The 21,574-nt window shown below is 36.3% G+C and overlaps 1 protein-coding gene across 3 annotated transcripts in view; it reads left to right on the forward strand.

Annotated features, from left to right (window-relative positions):
- PRKG1 (protein kinase cGMP-dependent 1) overlaps positions 1–21,574 on the forward strand; it is a 1,181,528-nt gene that overhangs the window by 1,053,974 nt on the left and 105,980 nt on the right. For all 3 annotated transcript variants that reach the window (XM_030864960.2, XM_030864959.2, XM_060286056.1), the window contains one exon: positions 687–752. In XM_030864960.2, the coding sequence (XP_030720820.2) occupies positions 687–752 (66 nt within the window). The remainder of the gene's footprint in view (positions 1–686; positions 753–21,574) is intronic.

Consider the following 21,574-nt stretch of genomic DNA (forward strand, 5'->3'; position numbering starts at 1 on the left):
ATAAGATGAGATACCATGGCAGATTTATAAAGGTTTAAGAGGTTGATAGATATTCCTGCAGTGACCATTTAGATGCTTACAAAGGAACAGTATATACATATTTCAATCAGAGTGATTAAGATTTGTTGAATGTTCTTGAACAGCCATAAGCTCTGGTGTAGGTGAATAACTGTTTATTATAAGTTGCCAAAAGATTGGTCACATAAGTACAGGGTCTCCAAAGTAAGAAAATGATTAAAACAGGTCCATTATTCTCAGGGTAATAATGATAAATTCATACACGAATGGATTAGATACTCAAGTTTCCAGAATTATATCTTCAGGTCTTTTAAAAAGTTTACCTATTCATGTTCATTACTGTCTTTATCATCATCCAATTAATTCATTAATTCCCCAACTAGCATAGGGAATGGTGATACAAAATTTTGTTTCATTTGTGTAAGTGAAAATTAAGTTTGAAAATTATAACTACTAGATTATAATTGTAAGATTTGTGTGATAAATGACAAGAGTAATATGGTTCCTCAGGACAAAGAAATTTGAAACATGAACAAAGCTTAAACCTGGAAGTGCAAAACTCAGAAGAGTATACATAATTTAATATGTGTCTTGAATTAATCATAATGAACACTTTTCTTTGATATTAAAGGGTGTTTTACTTCAATCTCTCTCTATTTTTTGTATAGGGAAGATGTCAGAACAGCAAACGTAATTGCTGCAGAAGCTGTAACCTGCCTTGTGATCGACAGAGAGTAAGTGCCTTGCTTTCTTATGCATATTGCACACTCATATCAGTGACACACATAAGTTCCTGGAATTAGACATCGCTTCATGGAGCTATTAATACCTGTTTTATATCTTTTTATTTAAAACGAGTTCTATATTTGATTCGTATTCCCTGTTATTCTTGGAAGTGGCTGACTCTGCCATTCCAACTTTGTGATCTTTAACAAGGTATGTAACCACTGTGAACTTCACCTCAGCTCATTTGGGAACTGGGGATAATGCAACATCATAGAGATATCATGAGGATTGATGAGAACACATGAGAAGAGCGTGTTCATTGCAGCTCTATTTACAATAACCAGGACATGGAAGCAACCTAAGTGTCCATTGACAGATGAATGGATAAAGAAGATGTGGCACATATATACAATGGAATATTACTTGGCCATGAAAAGAAATGCAGTTGAGTTATTTGTAGTGAGGTGGATGGACCTAGAGTCTGTCATACAGAGTGAAGTAGGTCAGAAAGAGAAAAACAAATACCATATGCTAATACATATATATGGAATCTAAAAAAAAAATGGTTATGAAGGACCTAGGGGCAGGACAGGAATAAATATGCAGATGTAGAGAATGGACTTGAGGACACGGGGAAAGGTTAAGCTGGGACAAAGCGAGAGAGTGGCATGGACATATATACACTACCAAATGTAAAACGTAAAATAGATAGCTAGATAGCTAATGGGAAGCAGCCTCATAGCACAGGGAGATCAGCTCGGTGCTTTGTGACCACCTACAGGGGTGGGATAGGGAGGGTGGGACGGAGACGCAGAGGGAGGAGATATGGGGATATATGTATATGTATAGCGGATTCACTTTGTTATAAAGCAGGAACTAACACGCCATTGGAAAGCAATTATACTCCAATAAAGATGTTAAAAAAAAAAAAAAAGAAAAGCATGTGTCCAAGTGGTCTTTACCCAGGAGACACTTGACCAATGCTATTTGTGTAAATTTTTTAAAATAATAATTAGTAGTATTTTTCAATTATATTTTATAATTTATAAAATATTTATAGTATATTTTATAATAATTATAAATTATTTTATGTTTATATAATATAAATTTATTATTGTTACTAGGAAATGGACTATTCCTTGAGCATGTTTTAGTTTTCTCCTCTATTCTCCCACCCCCAAATTTCTAAAATAGAAGCATTTAGGAAGACACTTTTGGAGAAAGCATCAGTTCTACACATAGACATACTTAGGGCCATTAAAAGTTTGTTCAGTGATGCTGTTCCCTGTTCCTTTCGTTTATTCTGCCTTGCTAGCCCCATTACCTGAGTGCTTTACAGGTTAAACTACAAATATCAGATTATTGACTCTCCAATAGCCTGAGTAAAATGCATGTCTACTGTCTGGAAGCAGTCCTCCAGATGTTTTCTCTTTGCTGTGTATGTGGATACATTTATCACAAAAGCCAAGTGCCTGACCCAGGAGAAGAACCATAAAGCATCCATTTTAGTGGAGCCATTAGAGCTAGAATAGGCTGTGAATGTCAGTGTGGAATGAAACTGAGGGGCAGATATGATCAGTTCAGAATGAAGGAGTTGAATGTTGAGCTCAGGGGCCTCTGGACGTAGAGGAATCCCACTTGATTCACAGATCTCACTTTTGCATGCCCCTCTGTGCTGGATCTCTAGAACAAGAGCAGTGGCATCATTGCAGAATGATAGCTATATCCATGAATATTTCTGAAACAGATATTCTTCATCTGGTTCCCAGAAACAACAATTACCTGTTCAGTCTTTTTTTCATTTGACTAACGTTTTTCTGAGGCTGTAGCACATACGAGGCATTGTTAAGGGCCGTGAGAAGAATCAAAAGAGCAGCACAGATCCTGGTTTGGGGGGTTAGCTTCTAATGGAGGAATTGTGGCATTTATACAAATAACCGTCATGCAAAGCAGAAGGCAAGAATGGTCTACAGTGTACTGTGGGAGTCCAGAGAAGGGAATTGACTGCTTCTGGGGAGAATCAGGGAAGTCTTCATGGAATAAATGGTTTTATTAGATAAATCTGTAAGTATAGGAGAAGCAAGATAAATAGAGTGAATAGCATAAGCAGTACTCAGAATAGGACTATGAGCCATTTCTACTGGCTCCAGGGAGGCTGTGTAAAGGTAGTTGGAGGAGCTGTGACAGAAACGTTCACAAACATGTAGGGGCTGGTTCACCAAGATTACCAAGTGGTGGGAGAAGGGTGACTTTGACAGTTCTCTGCAGCCAGATAGTGTCACTAGAACACTGAGAAGGCTGTGTAAGATGAATTAGAGGGAGAGGGTAGAGACAGAATATCTGATTGGCAGTCTGTAAATCCAAGTGGTGATCATGAGAACATTAATGGAAGAAGTACATTAGAATGAAGAGGTAAACCCAGAGGGCTTAACACTTGACTGAATGTGAAGGCTAAGGGAGAAATTAGGGGTGTAGTCAGGATTAAGAAGATCTAGAAGGAATGTTGAAAAAAAAATTAGTTTGGGAGGCATAATGATTTTTCACTAAAAATATAATGAATTTGACATACAAGTTGGACACTCAGGAACAGATGCCCTGCAGGAGGTAGAGAATATGGGACAATAACTCATTAGAGTTAACTTAAAATTAACTTAAAAATTGCTGACATCGGGCTTCCCTGGTGGCGCAGTGGTTGAGAGTCCGCCTGCCGATGCAGGGTACACGGGTTCACGCCCCGGTCCCGGAAGATCCCACGTGCCACGGAGCGGCTGGGCCCGTGAGCCATGGCCGCTGAGCCTGTGCGTCCGGAGCCTGTGCTCCGCAGCGGGAGAGGCCATAACAGTAAGAGGCCCGAAAATTTCTGGAAATAGTGAAAAAGAGGAAAGAAAGAAAATTTGTAGAGGTGTAAATAAGGAAAGTTATGGGAACTTGGATGGCCTTAATCTTGCCTCTATAGCATAAAGCAGGGGAATCTGGTGAGGGAAGAAGTGACACTGGGGCTGAGGGTTTGCCAGCTGATTGGGGATGGATGGGTAACCGTATCAGTTTATATCTCTACAGTCCTTTGTAATTTATGAATTTCCACACGTATGAGATCCCACCTGGAAAAAAGATAGGATGTTTAACAAAAAAAGAAACTGAAACCCATAAAAGTTTAATAACGTGATAAGGTTTCGTGGTAAATAGCAAGGCCCAGATTAATCAAGTCAGAGGAACAAACTGATGGGACATTGTGAGTCATCTAGTGCAGGTTCTTCACTTTGGTTAACTGAGATCCCGAGAAATGAAGGAGCATCAAGTAACATCACATACATACATTTGATCTCATCCATTCTCTTTTCTCAAACCTAGTCATATATAGTGTGCTGTGGGGAGTGTATGGACTCTGTCAAATAAAGCTCAGTACTGAATATTTACTGCACCATGTTATGAGAATATGGGCAAGTTATTTAAATTCTAAGTCTCAGTTTCCCTATCTGCAAAATGGGATATTGTCACCTAAATGATAAAATTGGTTTGAAGATCAAACAATTTAATTCATATCAAGGTCCATGCACAGCACAAGATGTGTAATAAGCACTCAATAAATGTGCCCTTCCTTTTCTTAGAGAAAGTATTGGAATCCCTTGGATGTAGCAGTTTTTCTCTCTAATCAGCATAAGTTTATCTTCAGGGGTATACACAGAAAGGATACCTTGAGGGAGGTCTGGCTTTAAACATAAATATAGACTTGAGGATATGGGGAGGGGGAAGGGTGAGCTGTGACAGGGCGAGAGAGTGGCATGGACATATATACACTACCAAACGTAAGGTAGATAGCTAGTGGGAAGCAGCCGCATGGCCCAGGGATATTGGCTTGGTGCTTTGTGACCGCCTGGAGGGGTGGGATAGGGAGGGTGGGAGGGAGGGAGACGCAAGAGGGAAGAGATATGGGAACATATGTATATGTATAACTGATTCACTTTGTTATAAAGCAGAAACTAACACACCATTGTAAAGCAATTATACCCCAATAAAGATGTAAAAAAAAACCCACATAAATATAGAGAAGACAGCTTGAGTCTAGGGCTCAAGAGGTGCATTTCTGTGCTCACGAGAGGAGTTGGGCTTCTCACCAAATGATGAATTCACAGCTTAAAAAATCAAACTGTAACTGAAGGATCTTCTCGTAAGCCTGCTGCTGGTACCAAATTTATGGCCAATTAGGGGAGCACCAGGGCTTCATCCCATGCAAACAGATGGCAGATGTTAGAACTGTCAACAAAAGGAGCTTCTTTCAAAAATTTACAACTGAGGTACCATGTTACATAAGCCAGTGATTATGCTTTATCATTCCAGAGGGACAGCAAAAGAACATTATTGTAACTAATCATGCATGTCAGAATTTTTTTAAAAATTGCTCATTGACAAACTAGAAAATGATAAACAGATACATGGTTTTCTCAGGAAGCATTCTCTGAGGATGGGTTTCTTGCAGCATAGTCATTATTTTAATAATTACCCAGTCTATCTGCAGTCTTTCTAAAGCTCATGAAAATTGACATAAAAGAATATTAATCTAACAGAACAACCTATTTCCCTTAATAAAGTCCTTGAATATATAAAACACAACTAAGAATATTTAGCATCTCTTGTTTTGGAATCCATGAAAAGAAATAAATATAAAAGTAACTATATCATTGTGTTCCTTCATCAGTTATGCAATGTTTACTTCTTCATTGGCATGGTAAGTTGTTAAGGAAGCTAGGAGTTCACGTAGGATAACTTATTTGTTGACATGTTGAGAACCTTTTTAAAGACAGTAATATAACTCCTAGTAAATATTCAAAGAGTTACATATTTTCCCCAGGAAATTAAGATCTAAGTTAGAGTCTCAACTCTATCCCTGATTTATTGTGTAACCTCCAAGATGTAGCCATATGGGTTATAAAAATTGAAACACTTTCATACTGGTTGGTAAATAGCAGTAGTCTGAGCTCCCTGTGTGTTTTTCCCACCCCTCTGCTGCCTGGTGATCTGATTCCTGTGGCCAGGAATCTCCAGATCTCTCCTTGATCCAGCAACTAGAAAGGAGCGTCTGGCATACATCAGGACCAGTGTCCATTCTGATTGGTCAATTCCTGTGTCATACTGGCAACTAATTATTTTGACTAGTAATGTCAAGCTAAAATGACAGTTTATCACCAGGAGTTTTCAAGCTTTTGTTTTACTAAACCCATTGTTTAAATAAAATAAATTAGAAAGAAAACAGGAACCTTTTTTGGCTGTCAAGAGAGTAAGACCTCTTAGTCTACCCAGGAGTCTTCCCTCTCTCCCTCCAAATCACTCACTCCACATGATTCTTAAGGCCCTTCATGAGACCCCATGAGTCATTAAAATGATTTACAAACCATGTATGACTAACCCTTACCTTTTGTGACACTCTGTGATATTTAATCATACTTTGGAGCCAGTTATGTTATTGAGACAAAGTCTGGGGGATAGAAACCAAGAACTAGCCTAGAGGAAGTGCAGTGTACTGGGGCATAAAAATAATGAGATTAGGAGGGAGTGTCAAATACCAGATTATTGGGCATTGGAAATGGCAGTCTTAGAAATTAAGGTATCTCTGTAGATCAGAAAAGCCTAGGTGACTCTGGGTCAAGTTTTTACCTCCTAGAGCTAAGTTGACTTGTGTGTAAAAGACATATTCATACCATCTATTTAAAAGAGTAGCAAGACTGTAGCATAGCCACTAGGCTAATGATTAGGAAGCAACTCATAGGTCTAAGGCTGGTCCCAAAACCTGTACAAAATAGAGTAGCAAATAGGTTACCAAGAAAGATTGGACATAGAGAAAAAAATCACTGGAATTGGTAAACTGAAGACTACTTCTCAACACCCAAACTGGAGCCTAGAGCCAGACTAGGAAATTTTAACACTTATTCAGAATAAAAAATGAATGCCTGCTTCCTGTGTCAGTTACTTGGGCTACTGAGATGAACAAGACACGAATTCAATACAGGTTTGAAAACTGAGTGTATAGGACCAGCTCAATTATATTACATTTATGTTGCTGTTGTTGTTTCTTTACCAGTAATGGTAGCAAACCCTCCGTCTGTCTATTCACCCTATCCTCCACATGTAGCCTGTTTCTAGTACTAGTTTCCGGTTCTTTAGCCACATCTGCCATCAGTCTCCAAGGATAGTGCTTCTGATCCTGGCCTCTACCCAGATCTCCTCCCCGCCTTCTTGCTTATGGTAGGTTGGTGCCTTCCTCCATTCCCCTTTGCTGTGGCTTATTTAGGTGTTCAACTCCAAGTTGAAAGTAAAATAAACAAAAATACTGAAGCCATGCTCTGGGCTCCGTAGAACAAGCAACAGACCAGCCAGGCAGGAGCCAGGGAAGTCATCTATATCAGGACTTAGGATGTCAGAGGAGATGGAAACATGTGGAAAAATAGTATTTATCCAACCTCTCTCAGGGAGGGTGCTATAGATGTTTCCTGGCTAAGGCTTCTGCTCAAGAAGGAACAGATGATCGCTAAACTTCCCCACAAAAATGGTGGGTTGTATTAAGTGCAGGAGGTTTATTTTCTGAGTGAGGTATGTAAGTATGAAGCCATAGCTGCATGACGTAAACCAGGGATAGGAAAACTTTTTCTGTAAAAGGCCAGAAAATCAATATTGTATGCTTTGTGGGCCGAATGATCTTTGTTGCACCTACACGATTCAACCGTTGTAATGTAAAAGCAACCGAAGACAATAGTAAATAAATGAAATGTCTTTGTTCCAATAAATCTGTTTATAGACAATGATATTTGAATTTCATATTATTTTTAGAGGTCAAGAAGTATTATTCTTCTTTTGAAACTTTTTTGTTCCTGCCACTTAAAAATGTACAAATTATTCTGGGCTTCCCTGGTGACGCAGTGGTTGAGAGTCCGCCTGCCGATGCAGGGGACACGAGTTCGTGCCCCGTTCCGGGAAGATCCCACATGCCACGGAGCGGCTGGGCCCGTGAGCCATGGCCGCTGAGCCTGCGCATCCGGAGCCTGTGCTCCGCAACGGGAGAGGCCACAACAGTGAGAGGCCCGCGTACTGCAAAAATAAATAAATAAAAATAGATAAATAATTTTTTTTAATGTACAAATTATTCTCAGCTAATGGCCATACAAGAAACAGCAGGCTGAATTTGGCCTGTGAGCCATAGCTTTCTGACCCCTGACTTAACCAATATTCAAGAATTGAGTGCTGCCCCCAGTGGTCCTATTCTGATCTTCCTCCAGGTTGTGCTGAGCCTATCTTTTAAACATAACAAATACACGCAGAACACTGGTTTGACGTGCCTTCTGGTGTTGGTCCTCCCAACGCCACCTGTCAACTTGCTTTCCCCTCACTGACACCATTCACCCTCCAGTTCCCTCATCCTCTTAAAAAGGTAATAGTTGAAATTTCATATTTGAAATTCTCTTTAAAAGTTTTCTGAGTCCGCCTGCCGATGCAGGGGACACGGGTTCGTGCCCCAGTCCGGGAAGATCCCACATGCCGTGGAGCGGCTGGGCCCGTGTGAGCCATGGCCGCTGAGCCTGCGCATCTGGAACCTGTGCTCCGCAACGGGAGAGGCTACAACAGTGAGAGGCCCGCGTACCGCAAAAAAACAAAAACAAAAACAAAAAACTCAAAGTTAACTACTGTTAAGATTTCAGTATATTACCTTGAATAGTGACATCCCACTGCCTAATTTTCTTTCCTACTTTGTCCACATACAGGGGTAGCATAAATAATACATATATACACACATACAGATGGATAGGTATATACAGATAGATACACAGAGAGATAAATTTGCCCTGTCATTTACTGAACACATGTGCCAATCACAAAGCTAGTTGAGATAGATAGCCTGATAATAGGTATACACATACATACATACATAGTTACTCTCACAAACATGAAAAGAATATTTTTATCCTCTTTTAAAGGTAAAGTTGGCTCTAGAGAGCTGAAGTATCATGTCACAAAACAATATGGCTTATAAGTAGCGAAGTAGTGTTTGAACCTAATTCTCTCTGTTTTCAAGGCCTTACCACATTGCTTTAGTTATTTACCATGTAAATTAAAATATCTTATGAGCAGAAGTTGAGTCTCTTTGTCTCAGTTTCTTAAAAGTGTTTGGACATGTAAGCTCATTTTAATTTTTGATTTTGTAAAGAATTCTTTGCAAAAAAAGAAAAAGAATTCTTTGCGTATGTCTTTGTCCCTGTTTAGAAAAATTTCCTTGAGGAGCTAGTCAGTCGTGGAATTACTGATTCAAAATATATATGAAGTTTTATTTATTTATTTTAAAGTGTTTTATTGAAGTATAGTTGAGTTACAATATTAGTTCCAGGTGTACAACATAGTGATTCATTAATTTTAAAGATTATACTCCATTTAAAGTTATCATTAAATATTGGCTATATTTCCTTTTCAGTACATTACATCTCTGTATCATACTTATTTTATAGCCAGTAGTTTATACCTCTTAATCCTCTTCCCCTTAATCGTCCTACCCCTCTTCCCATTGGTTAACCACTGGTTTGTTGTCTGTATCAGTGAGTCTGTTTCTGTTTTGCTATATTAATTTGTTTGCTTTATATTTTAGATTCCACATATAAGTGAAATCATACAGTGTTTGTCCTTCTCTGTCTGACTTACTTCACTAAGCATAATGCCCTCCAGGTCTTCAAGAATACCTCTGATCATCTGATTCAGAGAGGAGCAAACATGTTTTTTGGAGATGTTTCTTGATCAAGACCCAGAGGCCAGGTTGGAGTTGAGGCTTATATAACTATAGATTATATTTTGATCCCCTCGGGTTGGGTAGTACAGTGGCCCTGAGTTGGTTGCAACTACAAAAAATTGAAGTTTAGGCTACAATATAGTGTTGAGACAATAGGTAGTTATAATCCTCCTGTAGTCAACACTGACCAGACTGTATTTGTAATACTGAGCTCAGTGCTTAGTGTCAGAGTTTAGAAAGATATAAACACATTAAATGCATCCATATGAGGGGGGTTCAGGTGAGATGTATGACAATCATGATGTATGAGGGGAAAAAATACCCTCCAGGTCCACCCATGTTGTTGCAAATTTCATTCTTTTTTATGGCTGAGTAATATTTTATTGTGTATATACTACATCTTTATCCATTCATCTGTTGATGGACTGTTATGCTGCTTCCACATCTTGGCTATTGTAAATAATGCTGCTATGAACATTAGGGTGCATATATCTTTCCCAGTTAGTGGTTTTGTTTTACTTGGGTAAATACCCAAAAGTGAAATTATAGGATCATATGGCAGTTCTGTCTTTTTTTTGTGGGGGGGGGGGCAGGTGGGGAACTGCTATACTGTTTTCCACAGTGGCTACACCAGTTTACAATCCCATCAGTAGTGCACAAGGGCTCCCTTTTCTCCACATCCTCCAACATCTGTTATTTGTCGTCTTTTTGATGATAGCCATTCTGACAGGTGTGAGGTGATGTCTCATTGTGGTTTTGATTTGCGTTTCCCTGATGATTAGTGATGTTGAGCATCTTTTCATGTGTCTGATGGCCATCTGTATGTCTTTGGAAAAATGTTTACTCAGGTCTTCTGCCTATTTTTAATCAGGTTGTTTTTTTTGATATTGAGTCGTATAAGCTCTTTATATATTTTGGATATTAATTGCTTATCAGATATATCATTTGCAAATATTATCTCCCATTCAGTGCATTGTCTTTTAATTTTTTCAATGTGAAAAAGTTTTTAAGCTTAATTAGGTCCCTCTTGTTTATTTTGCTTTTGTTTCCCTTGCCTGAGTAAACAGATCCAAAAAAATATTGCTAAGACTTATATCAAGAGTATACTACCTATGTTTTATTTTAGGAGTTTTACGGTTTCAGTCTTACATTTAGATTTTTTTAATCCATTTGAGTTTATTTTTGTATATGGTGTGAGAAAATGTTCTAATTTCACTTTTTACGTGTAACTGACCAGTTTTCCCAGCACCACTTATTGAAGAGACTGTCTTTTCTGCATCATATATTTTTGCCTTCAAATAATATACATATTTTTTCATTGTTATCTAGAACCATTATACAGTTTACTGTATAATGTGACAATGTATGAGAACATTTGTTGCACTGAAACCTGACCAGCTTGATTTTTTTGGTTGAAATCATCTTAAAAGACATGATGGGGCAATTCAGCCCAGGGCATGAAATATGTCATCATCCTTGAAGAGTTAGTTTAACATTTATTCTTCTCTTGTAATTGATACATGAAGCTTAGTTACTGACAAAACTTAGAAGGTAGTTCATTCTTTTGCAATTGTTTCTTTGTGCTGGAGGACATTATAAACACATTTAAAATGCAAGGCTTCAGAAAATGGTGAGAGTATATAAAAGTTCAAATAGCCATTTTCTGAAATGTCAGAAGTAAATACTAAAGGCTAACAAAGTACCTGAAAAGGACAAATAGACAGGGAAAAGTAGAAATTATCTCCATGACTAATTAAAATATGGACCACAAGTTATGATGTGAGAAGGTCCCAATTCATAGATTATACAGAGTGTGCTCAGTGGTGGAGAAGAAGGGAAGAGTTCAGGGAAGTTAATGTATGAATTCTCTCAATATGATGCCTTTGTTTTATTTACTTATTGTTTTGTATAATTTTTCAAGAATTTTATTTCCTTTATTTACACAAAGTAATTGCCAATAGGACAGTTTTATTCTATTGATACAGAAGAAACCAATACTCACACAACTGAGCTATCATACTTTCTATACAAGGTTAATGATAAAGCAAATAATTTGATAGAACTTTAAGAAATACATATATTCAAAATCATTTGTGCCTACGTCATTTGTTAAAATGGAAAGCATAGATTAATTACCTTTTCCCCTCTAATTCTATATTTATAAACATACTCTTTTTTTTAATTGAAGGATAGTTGATTTACAGTGTTGTTAGTTTCAGGTATACAGCAAAGTGATTCAGTTATATATGTATATATATTTATAGATAGATAGATATTCTTTTTCAGATCCTTTCCCTTATAGGTTATTACAGGTTATTGAGTATAGCTCCCTATGCTATACAGTAGGTCCTTGTTGGTTATCTATTTTATGTATAGCAGTGTATATATGTTAATCCCAAACTCCTAATTTATCCCTCACCCACTCTTTGTTTTAATACTCTTTCATCTCAGTTAATCCTCACAATAGTCCTGTGGGAAAAGATGACATAAAAAATCCAGAAAAGGAAATGGAGAATCAGACAGACTCAATGACTTTTTCAGAACCACATAGTGGGATTAGAAATCCAAGAATGTCTGACTCCAAGACTATGATGTCTCTTATACCCTGTTTAAGCAATTGCTTTTATACCAACAAATTAAGTGTTAAGTGGCAAGCTAGATTCTGTTGGAAGAATCTTTTTAAAAGAGTAGAGTGGGAAAGACTGAGGCAGAGAAACCAAGTATGATGCTTTTGAGGTAAGGAAGTGTGTCAACAGCCTGAATAAGGCAATGGAAGTAGCATTGACAGGGAGGAACCAGTTCAGGAGAGATTTGCACGGATAGACCTGATGAACTTCGGTAAAAGTGAAGAGTATTACATAACACCAAGATTTCTAGCCTGCATCCCTGTTTAAATGATAATGCCATTAAGGGAGACAGGGAACTTAGCTGCAAGTCTTGATGGAAGGTAGTTAATGCAGATACCGCTGAGTTTGAGTTGCTGGTGAAATATGCATATGACACTGAGTGACCTGATGGCACTATGGATCTGGAGAGTTCAAGGTAGAGATATAGATTTGAAATTCTTTGACCTGGGGATCCTAACTAAAGTCTTAAGAATAATTTTTTTTTTTCTGAGAGAGCTTAAAGAAAAGTGTGATTAGTGTATTACATAAGAACTAGGGTCTCTTGTATTAAAGATCAGTCTACCTGGGATCAAATCACAGATTTACCCCCTTTTCTAGCTCTGTGGTCTCAGGCAAGTTACATAATCTCCCTAAGCCTCATCATCTCTTGTTTCTTTTTCTCCACCTGGAGACACCGACAATGTCTAGAGACATTTTTAATTGTCACAATTGGGTTTTCTAAGGATATCTAGTGAGTAAAGGTGAGGGAAGCTGCCAAATATTCTACAATGCACAGGAAAGGCTCTACAATAAAGAATTATCTGACCCAAAATATCAGTCGTGCTGAGTTTGAGAACACCTGCTGTAAAGCTTCTGTAAAGTAGGGTTAATTGTACTTACCTCATAGAGTTGTTGTGAGATTTCAGTGAGATGATGGCGGTAAAAAACAAGACTGAACATGTCATAAACAATAAATATTTAAGAAAAATAAGTCAATCAATTGAGTGGAAAAAGAGGGCAAAGGACATAATTTGGCTAACTGCTTGCCTTTAAGGGATAGGAGAGGAAGAAGTGTGTGTGTGACACATGCTGAGAAGTGGCATGGAAGAGGGAGAGGAGGAGAATCAGGGGAAAGAATAGAGTAGTTCAGCGCACGGGCACAAGTTCTGTTTCATGGCTACCACCAGAGAAGGCCAGCAGGGCCATGACTCTCAGGTAGGTCACAGAGGATGGGAGCTGGAAAGGGACCATTGGGATTAACAGCAGATAAGTGATAACTTTGAGGGAAAAGTTGTAATAAGAGTGAAAGAAAAATGGGAACAGAATGCTAGGTTGCAGTAGGTTGAGAATTAAATGAAAACTGAGGTTGAGAGATAGGAAATGAAGTTTATTCAAATTGGCTGTTGAGTCACAAGGACAGTTTTGTGTTTTAGGATTGGAGAGACCATTCTAAACTGAAAGGATGGAAAAGTGTAAAGGGAGACAATGGAACAATAAGAACATTGTAATTGATGGAGCAAGAGTCCAGAGGAGAGTAATGATAGGGTTTGTGATCAGGAGTAATGAAGACGGAATTTGCTTTAGAAAGAAGTTGGGGTGCTGCTTTCCCTGGGAGAGAAATACAGTGATAGTATCAGTATACTTTAGGTCCAGGGTAAGAAACGGAAACCAAGAATTTAAGTTTTATGCACTTCTCAAAAATTACAGATAAAAATGTTCTTAAAGAGCCCAGATGCACAAGAAGATGCATCTTCTAAATTGCTGTTAAGATTTCTTCATGAAACTTTCTATTATGAACTGAATATTTCCCAAATCCGTATATTGAAGCCCTAACCCCCCAGTATGACTGTATTTGGAGAGAGGACCTTTACAAGGTAAACAAGGTTAAATGAGGCCATGGGGTGGGGGAGCGGGGGGACTAATCCAAAAGGACTGGTGTTTTATAATTAGAGGAAGACACATCAGGAGGGTGTGCACACAGAGGAAAGGCCATTTGAGGACACAGTAAGAAGGGGCTGTAAGTCTGGAAGAAAGACTCCACCAGAAACCCACCCTGCTGGCACCTTGATATTAGACTCACAGACTCCAGAACTGTGAGAAAATAGATTTCTGTGGTTAAGCTTACACAGTCTGTAGTATTTTGCTGGGGTATCCCTAGCTGACTAATATGTTTCCTAAGTGGAACTTCTATAGATATAATGCAATAGAAGACATAAGATGATCTGTTAAAATAAAAGTTAGTTGTCTTAAAGAACTGGATTGACCACAAAGGGAGGATGTGAGAGAAAGCAGATATTTGATATCAAATTCTAGCCTTTAAGGGATAGGAGAGCTGGCTTCAAAAGCTGGCTTCAGCTTTCCATAGTGGGAGATAAAAATGATGTAACAGTTGGTATTATGGGGATTAGAGTCAGTCTGCCTCCATTCAAATTTCATTCTGATACTTACTAGTCATATAACCTTGGGTAATTACTTAATTATCTTAACCTCAGTTGCTTTATCTGTAAAACAGGATAAACTCATATGAAATAGTGTGTATAATTCCTAACACATGCTAGTTAACATTTTCATGTCTTGCTTGATATTTTTGTTATTACAAGATTTTCTGATCACTAATTTGTGACATTAAAGGATATATTTATTTCTTAGCTTCTAATGATTTTTAGAAGAAATAAAAAGAGCAGAATAGATGTGAAATAAAAATCCAGACAGACCGATTTTTGTAAAAATGTTACGCTAGAGACTAATGTTGGCTTTGTTTCAGTTTCAAGGCATAAATAAGTATACTAAAAAGATATTCTGAGATAGATTTATTGTGCCATCCTAGCATTTCATTTTCAATTTACTTAAAAAAAAATCAGTGACTTTCATAATATTTTATGTTCCCATGCCACTTTTCTTAGCCAAAGTTTTCTAGAGGCAGTCTTTAAGTAGTTACAAAAAATATAGATTGTTTTAACTGATATCTGATATAACTGATATATCTACATAAACTAAAATATATCATCTATGGATTTTTATTTTTAATAAAATGGCCTACTTATTTTTAGACAATTTTGATTAAAATATACAAATTTATAAATTTCAAATTATTTCTAAGTAAATATGCTTGAAAAAATATTGAATAGACAAAATATCCATTGTTGTCATAGATTGTGCTTTGAAAATAGGAAAATCTGGAGGAAATGAAACTTATGAATTTGGCATGCTACTGCAGTCTACTTAAAAGCATATTCTTCTCTATAACTCAAAAGGCTAAACTACCACATGAGACTTGATTCTAATCTCTTCTGCTTTTAATTGAAAATGAAAGTTGTGCTACATTTTAAAATTCTTTCTTTCACTTTAATTGCAACTGGGATTCATGGATATAAATTCCATTATAGGCTAAAATAATTATGCTAAGTTACTGTCCCATGTATAGTTCAATGATAAATCACTAAGTGTTTCAAACCCATATTTATAGCAATGTATGTCTTCATTAGGACCCAAAATTTAGATGATGAGTTCATTTTAACTAAAACTTTGTCCTAAAAGTTCATCATTCATATAGGTAAATGCTCAAAGAGGTACACATTCTCAACTCGTAAACCTTGAATTTTATATAAAACTTTGCTTCAAAACAACTTAAGTGTTTTCTTGTCTTCTCCTGGTCACACAATAAATGAATGAATGAGCCCCCCCACCTATCCATTAATTCGTTTCAACTTTCTATTATACACCAGGCAATATTCTAGTTCCTAAAGAGTTATTGATAAATAAGGTAGACTAGGTCCCTGATCTCATGAAACTAGTTGTAGTGTGGGAAAGACAATAGATATTTAAACTAAGTAGTTTTTAACAAGTGATAAATGCTGATATAAAAATAAAAGGGGTTAAAGTGACAGAGAGTAACAGCAGTTAGGGTTTGCAGTAAAGGCTACTTGGCTATGGTTAGTCAGGGAAGACCTGTCTGAAGAGGACACACTTAAGCTGAGACATGAATGGCTTTAAGAAAAAGCCATGCAAAGATCTAGAGAAAGAATATTCGAGGCAGAGGTCAAAGACCCTGAGGCAGATGCAAGCTTGATGTATTCTTAAGTCAGAGGGAGGGACTTCCCTGGTGGCACAGTGGTTAAGAATCCGCCTGCCAATGCAGGGGACACGGGTTCGGGCCCTGGTCTGGGAAGATCCCACATGCCACGGAGCAACTAAACCCGTGCGCCACAACTACTGAACCTGTGCTCTAGAGCCCGCGAGCCACAACTACTGAGCCCACGTGCCACAGCTACTGAAGCCCGTGCGCCTAGAGCCGGTGCTCCTCAACGAGAGGCCACCGCAATGAGAAGCCCACGTACCACAATGAAGAGTAGCCCCCGCTCTCTGCAACTAGAGGGAAGCCCTGCGCGCAGCAACAAAGACCCAACGCAGCCAAAAATAAATAAATAAATGAATTAAGTAATTTAAAAAAGTTATAAAGTCAGAGGGCGCATAGTAGGAAAGAAATCAGTCAGAGAGGTCATAGAGGAGTGACATGATCTGATTTACTTTTTTAAAAGATTACCCTGCCTACTGTATAAGGACAAGAGTGGCAGTAAAAAAAAGAAATTTTAATAATTCATAAGAGAGAGAATGGTGGCTGGGACCAAAGGGGAATAGAAAAAAAGAGGATTTATTTCAGATTATTGAATATGCCAAACCCAACACCCTATATTTGGCTAAGAACTCAACCATGCATGAGTGGTCAAAACAAACACATAATCTGGGCATCTGCTGGTTTACTCCAGCTAATGTGAAAAAAAGCCTGGGAAATGAGCAGGGAAGGCCTTCTCTGGATAAAGGTCTATTCCCTTCTCTCCAAAGTTTCCACTTTATCAATTATGTTTTGGATTACACATTAATGTGTAATTTGGATTATACATTACACACTAATGTGTGTAATTTTGCTTGCAAATATAAACATATGTACAGAATAAAAATACTGATAAGAAAACTGCTCGTAAAATTGTCACTGCTTTCTCTGAAACTACTATCATATATAATTTTGAGTAGATAATGTACTTTTTATAGACACTAGAGCCTTCCTTCTGATAAGTATTCAACCATTCTTCACCTCCTGCCTTGTGTTATAATTGTTTCTCATCTCTAATATAAGGCTGTAAATTCCGTAAGGGGGTATATTATTCTCTTTGTATGATCCACAGTAGCTTGAGTCATTCTTTATGGATTATAGACGTTGCATAAATATGTATGTGTGTCTGGATGGATGGAGGAGTGGATAATTGAAAAATTACAGAAGTTGGTTGGTTTTATTGTATTTGGGGCTCATTTTCCCTCTCAAGAAATGCATTCATATGTTACTTGATAGTATAAACCACAATAATTATGACTGCTAATTAAAAATAAAACAATCAAACAAAAATAATGTAACAAACACAAGAGCCTTTACCTGAAGCCACAAAGTGAATTAATAGATTTTTTTCAATAAAAGCAGGAAAATAATGATGGATGCCTCTAAAGTCTTGGACGTAGCTAAGTAACAACTGTCCCAACTAATTTGGACACTGAATTTCTATTTTCTTTTAATAAATATATTTTAAAGGATTTATCCAAGATTCATGTTAAAAAAGTCTAATGGGCTATAATCATATACACTGTCAAATTAAGAGCAATGTAAGAGTTCAGATAATGCTTGACAAATGTTTTGCTTAGCACTATTGAAGTATTTGCAATACTTTCTGATTTAAGATTTTACTTTTGACTTATTTTGACTTATAATCTTTAACTGTTAAGAATAGATTACCATCTTATTTAAGGATGTAATAAAGAAAATGTTCTAAATAAGTTTTGAGATCTTCTCCCATCCTATTTTGAATTGGAAAAGATTCTATCTTAAACATTTTTATGTAAGATTCCTAAACAGTATAGTTTAATAGGGAGTAGGAGATCATGAGGACTAAATTGACTACTCTGTTATTGCATTCATGATTTATGAATATAAAAAGTGCTTTGTAAACTGTAAAGTGAAATATAAAAGCTGTTGTTTTTTAGCACCATGATAATGCTGATCTCTGATATTTGAACTGCCTTTCTAATAATATAATAGCCTGTTTCTCTCTAGATGAAGTCTCATCATAACACAACTGAAGAACAAAATTATACACTTTTAAGATATACCACTGAGTAATCAGCTCCCTTCAAAAGGATGTTTTGGCTTAATAATGAAAACATCTTAATAACTGAAATTATTACCCACTGAGTTACCGTCACTATAATGTTCTAAAACAGACAAATTTCCTGGAATGAGAAATGCTGCCCTGTTAACTGATGTTACTTAAGGAAAATTTCTATAAAAGCCATTCTTGATGTGAAAGTCATCATTTCTCCCCCCTCCCTCCCTCCTTCTTTTCTTTTTTCCTCTGCCCTCCCTTCCTCCATCCATCCTTCTCTCCTTCCGTCATTCCTTCTTTCTTCTTCCTTTTCCACCCCTTCCTTATAAGTATTTTTAAACTATAATCATTAAGCGTAAGAGGGATTTTCCATTTGCTCTCTTTCTACCTTAATACACTCAACTAATAGCATGTCATCCACCTCCTTAAAAAATTCAGTCAAGACTTGTTCAAGTTTGATTTTATATCCCAGGAAAAGTAGCAGAAGAGTGCTTCATGCTTAGTGTGTTTGCAATAAGTTTTGCTGTTGAAATTTCCTAAATTAAAGTCTTTTGCTCATTCATGTCCCCTACATTTATTCCAGAATTATGTTGAGTATATGTGAAGTTGGCTATTTCATTTTACAGTGCTAAAATATAACTCATACATGAATTGTGAGTTTGTTTAAAAAGAGAATTTAATGATTTTCCTCTAGTCTCCTATATTTGTTATAACTGATAAATAATGGTATGGTTTCTGCTCATTCAGTTGTTAATGTTTTCAAAACTTTTTATTATAATCCCCTTCTGATTGAAACACCAAAGTCGTCTCCTTTAGTAGTCAAGAAATGTCCTAGGACCTGAGTAAATATTTAAAAGGCATCTGATACCTATAGTAATATTTCCTCAAAAGTCTGTTTGGTGTGGGTCCACACAAACGGCAGGTGTTCCTACAGAGTGTCTGTGACAGGGAGAAATGAGATACTAATTAGTTCATACTTGCACCAGGAGTGATAAATTCTTAAATGCCATCAATTATGTTTATCAAGATGTCCTAAATTATTCACTGATCAGTGCAGAGATACATAGACACAGTTATTTGGAACTTATTAATACTGCTTGAAAATGCTACATTTTCTTAAAGTGCTAGTTAAATATACCGGTTAACTTATTGTTTGAGGAAACAGAATATTAGCAGAATACATTTGTTTCATGTTTCAAAAAATGATTTGGCCAGGATTGCTTTCTAAATAAAGATTATTTATAAAGGACATATGGTTCCAATTCCAAAGTCAAGATTATAATTCTGCATGTTTTTATTTCAAAAAGAAATTCCATATGTTTAATCTCTAATTGAGGGTATAGATATAAATGTTTTTATAGATAGTTGCCATGCCCGCTCCTTCATCTGTATGCGTATGTGAGCGTGTATGTGTGTTCGTGTCTGTGTGTGTGTGTGTGTAGATGGATAAGTAGATATTCTATCATGTGTATACATGTGAGGACCTATTACTTTGGCTGTGAAAATATTGCTTATGGAGTTTTAAAAAATAAAAGTATTCACTTATGATGTAAGAGTAAGTTAAAAATCAAGATAATAAATCATAGCTACTTTATGATTACATCTCTATAAACAACAGCAATAAAGCTATGCAGAAAAAAAAGAGAATTACATAAAGATGTTCCTATTAGTTACTTGTGGTTAGAGGACTATGAGTAAGTCTTTAATTTCTTCTCTCAGTTTAAAAAATATTTCCATAATAAAAAATCAATTGCACATTAAATGAAAAGGGTTTTCCTCAGTTAGAGAGAATTTATTTCAAAAATAATTTTCTCTTATATCAAGATAGGGGCCTTTTGTAAGTACATATAATTTCCCTTAATTTTTTTTTTTATCTAGTAGTAAAAAAAAAAAATCATAAATATTGGATCATTAGTACCCCATAGAAAATTTGTATTTTTTTTCTTTTCTTTTTTTTTAACATCTTTATTGGAGTATAATTGCTTTACAATGGTGTGTTAATTTCTGCTTTACAACAAAATGAATCAGTTATATATATATACATATGTTCCCATATCTCTTCCCTCTTGCGTCTCCCTTCCTCCCACCCTCCCTATCCCACAGAAATTTGTATTTTAAACCAAGGGCATTTAAGAAGACATATGAAAAAGTCTCACTTAAAATACTTCTTTTGTTCATTCTTTTTAAATCATGGATATGACTAAGATTTAACAAAAAAGGAATATAAACAGCTCATTACCAGGTCTAAAAAGTTTTTCCCCCCAATCAAGCTAACCTTAATTTTAAACTTATTGCTGTGATTAGACGGTTTCTACTTTTAAAACTCTGTACAGATTGGCCAGATGTAGGCTCTTCCATTTGTATACTTTACTAACAGAAATTTCAAACTGTATTTTCAAAAAGTGATCTGCATGGTTTTAACTGAGCCTAGTGGAATGAACAGATTTTCTTAAGTAAAAAAATCTCCATCTTTATCAAATTTGTTATCAGTTTGCTCTCTAATTCTTTGATAATACACTGATCTGCTTAACTTAAGTAGATACTAGGAGGAAGACAGGAATTTTTATTAACTATTTGAATTCTCAAAATTACTGTGTGTTTTAAATGTCTAAGAGCACAATCTATTAATATATTCAAGTGTGTTTGAAACGCTAAGTTTTAGTGGTTGTTGTTCTTTGGTTTTTACCACTGAATGCTCTTTGGCTCCTCTCTGTCAATGCCTTTTCACAATGTTTGGATTTGGTTGTATTAAAAATATCTAAGTATTATAAAGGACAAGAGTGGGTATCAGAGAATATGGATTATAATTCTGGTATGCTACTAAATAGCTGTCATCTTGGAGAAATAAACTCTCTGTGCTTAAATTTCATGTTATTTATGAAAACAGAAAAATCAACCAGATATTATCATTTTATTCATAATAAAAGAAATATTGTATTTTACTTTACAATATCAACTCATCTAGCCTTAAGGAGTTTCAGTAAAAGCAGACTTTCTCTAAGTAATAACCAAGATATTCTGTGGGGAAATGGGGAATTTTACCACATAAAGAACAATGGCCAAAGTCATATTTGAACTATTCTCAATCATGGGGGTTATATTTATCAATTTATTTTATCATTAATAATATTTTTGAAAATTTTATAAGGACTGCTGCCTATTGCTCATTCATTTGCATTCATTCATTTGACCTTCATTAATAAATTCATTACAGAAAACTTGACACTCTGTAGAATACAATTCTTGATTCCTTGGCTTTCTGTCTAGTCATTTTCTTATGGTCCCTTTTTGTATTAGAAATACTTAGTGTA

The sequence above is a fragment of the Globicephala melas genome, chromosome 16 (genome assembly GCF_963455315.2).
Source record: "Globicephala melas chromosome 16, mGloMel1.2, whole genome shotgun sequence".
In the NCBI taxonomy this organism is placed as follows: Eukaryota; Metazoa; Chordata; class Mammalia; order Artiodactyla; family Delphinidae; genus Globicephala; species Globicephala melas.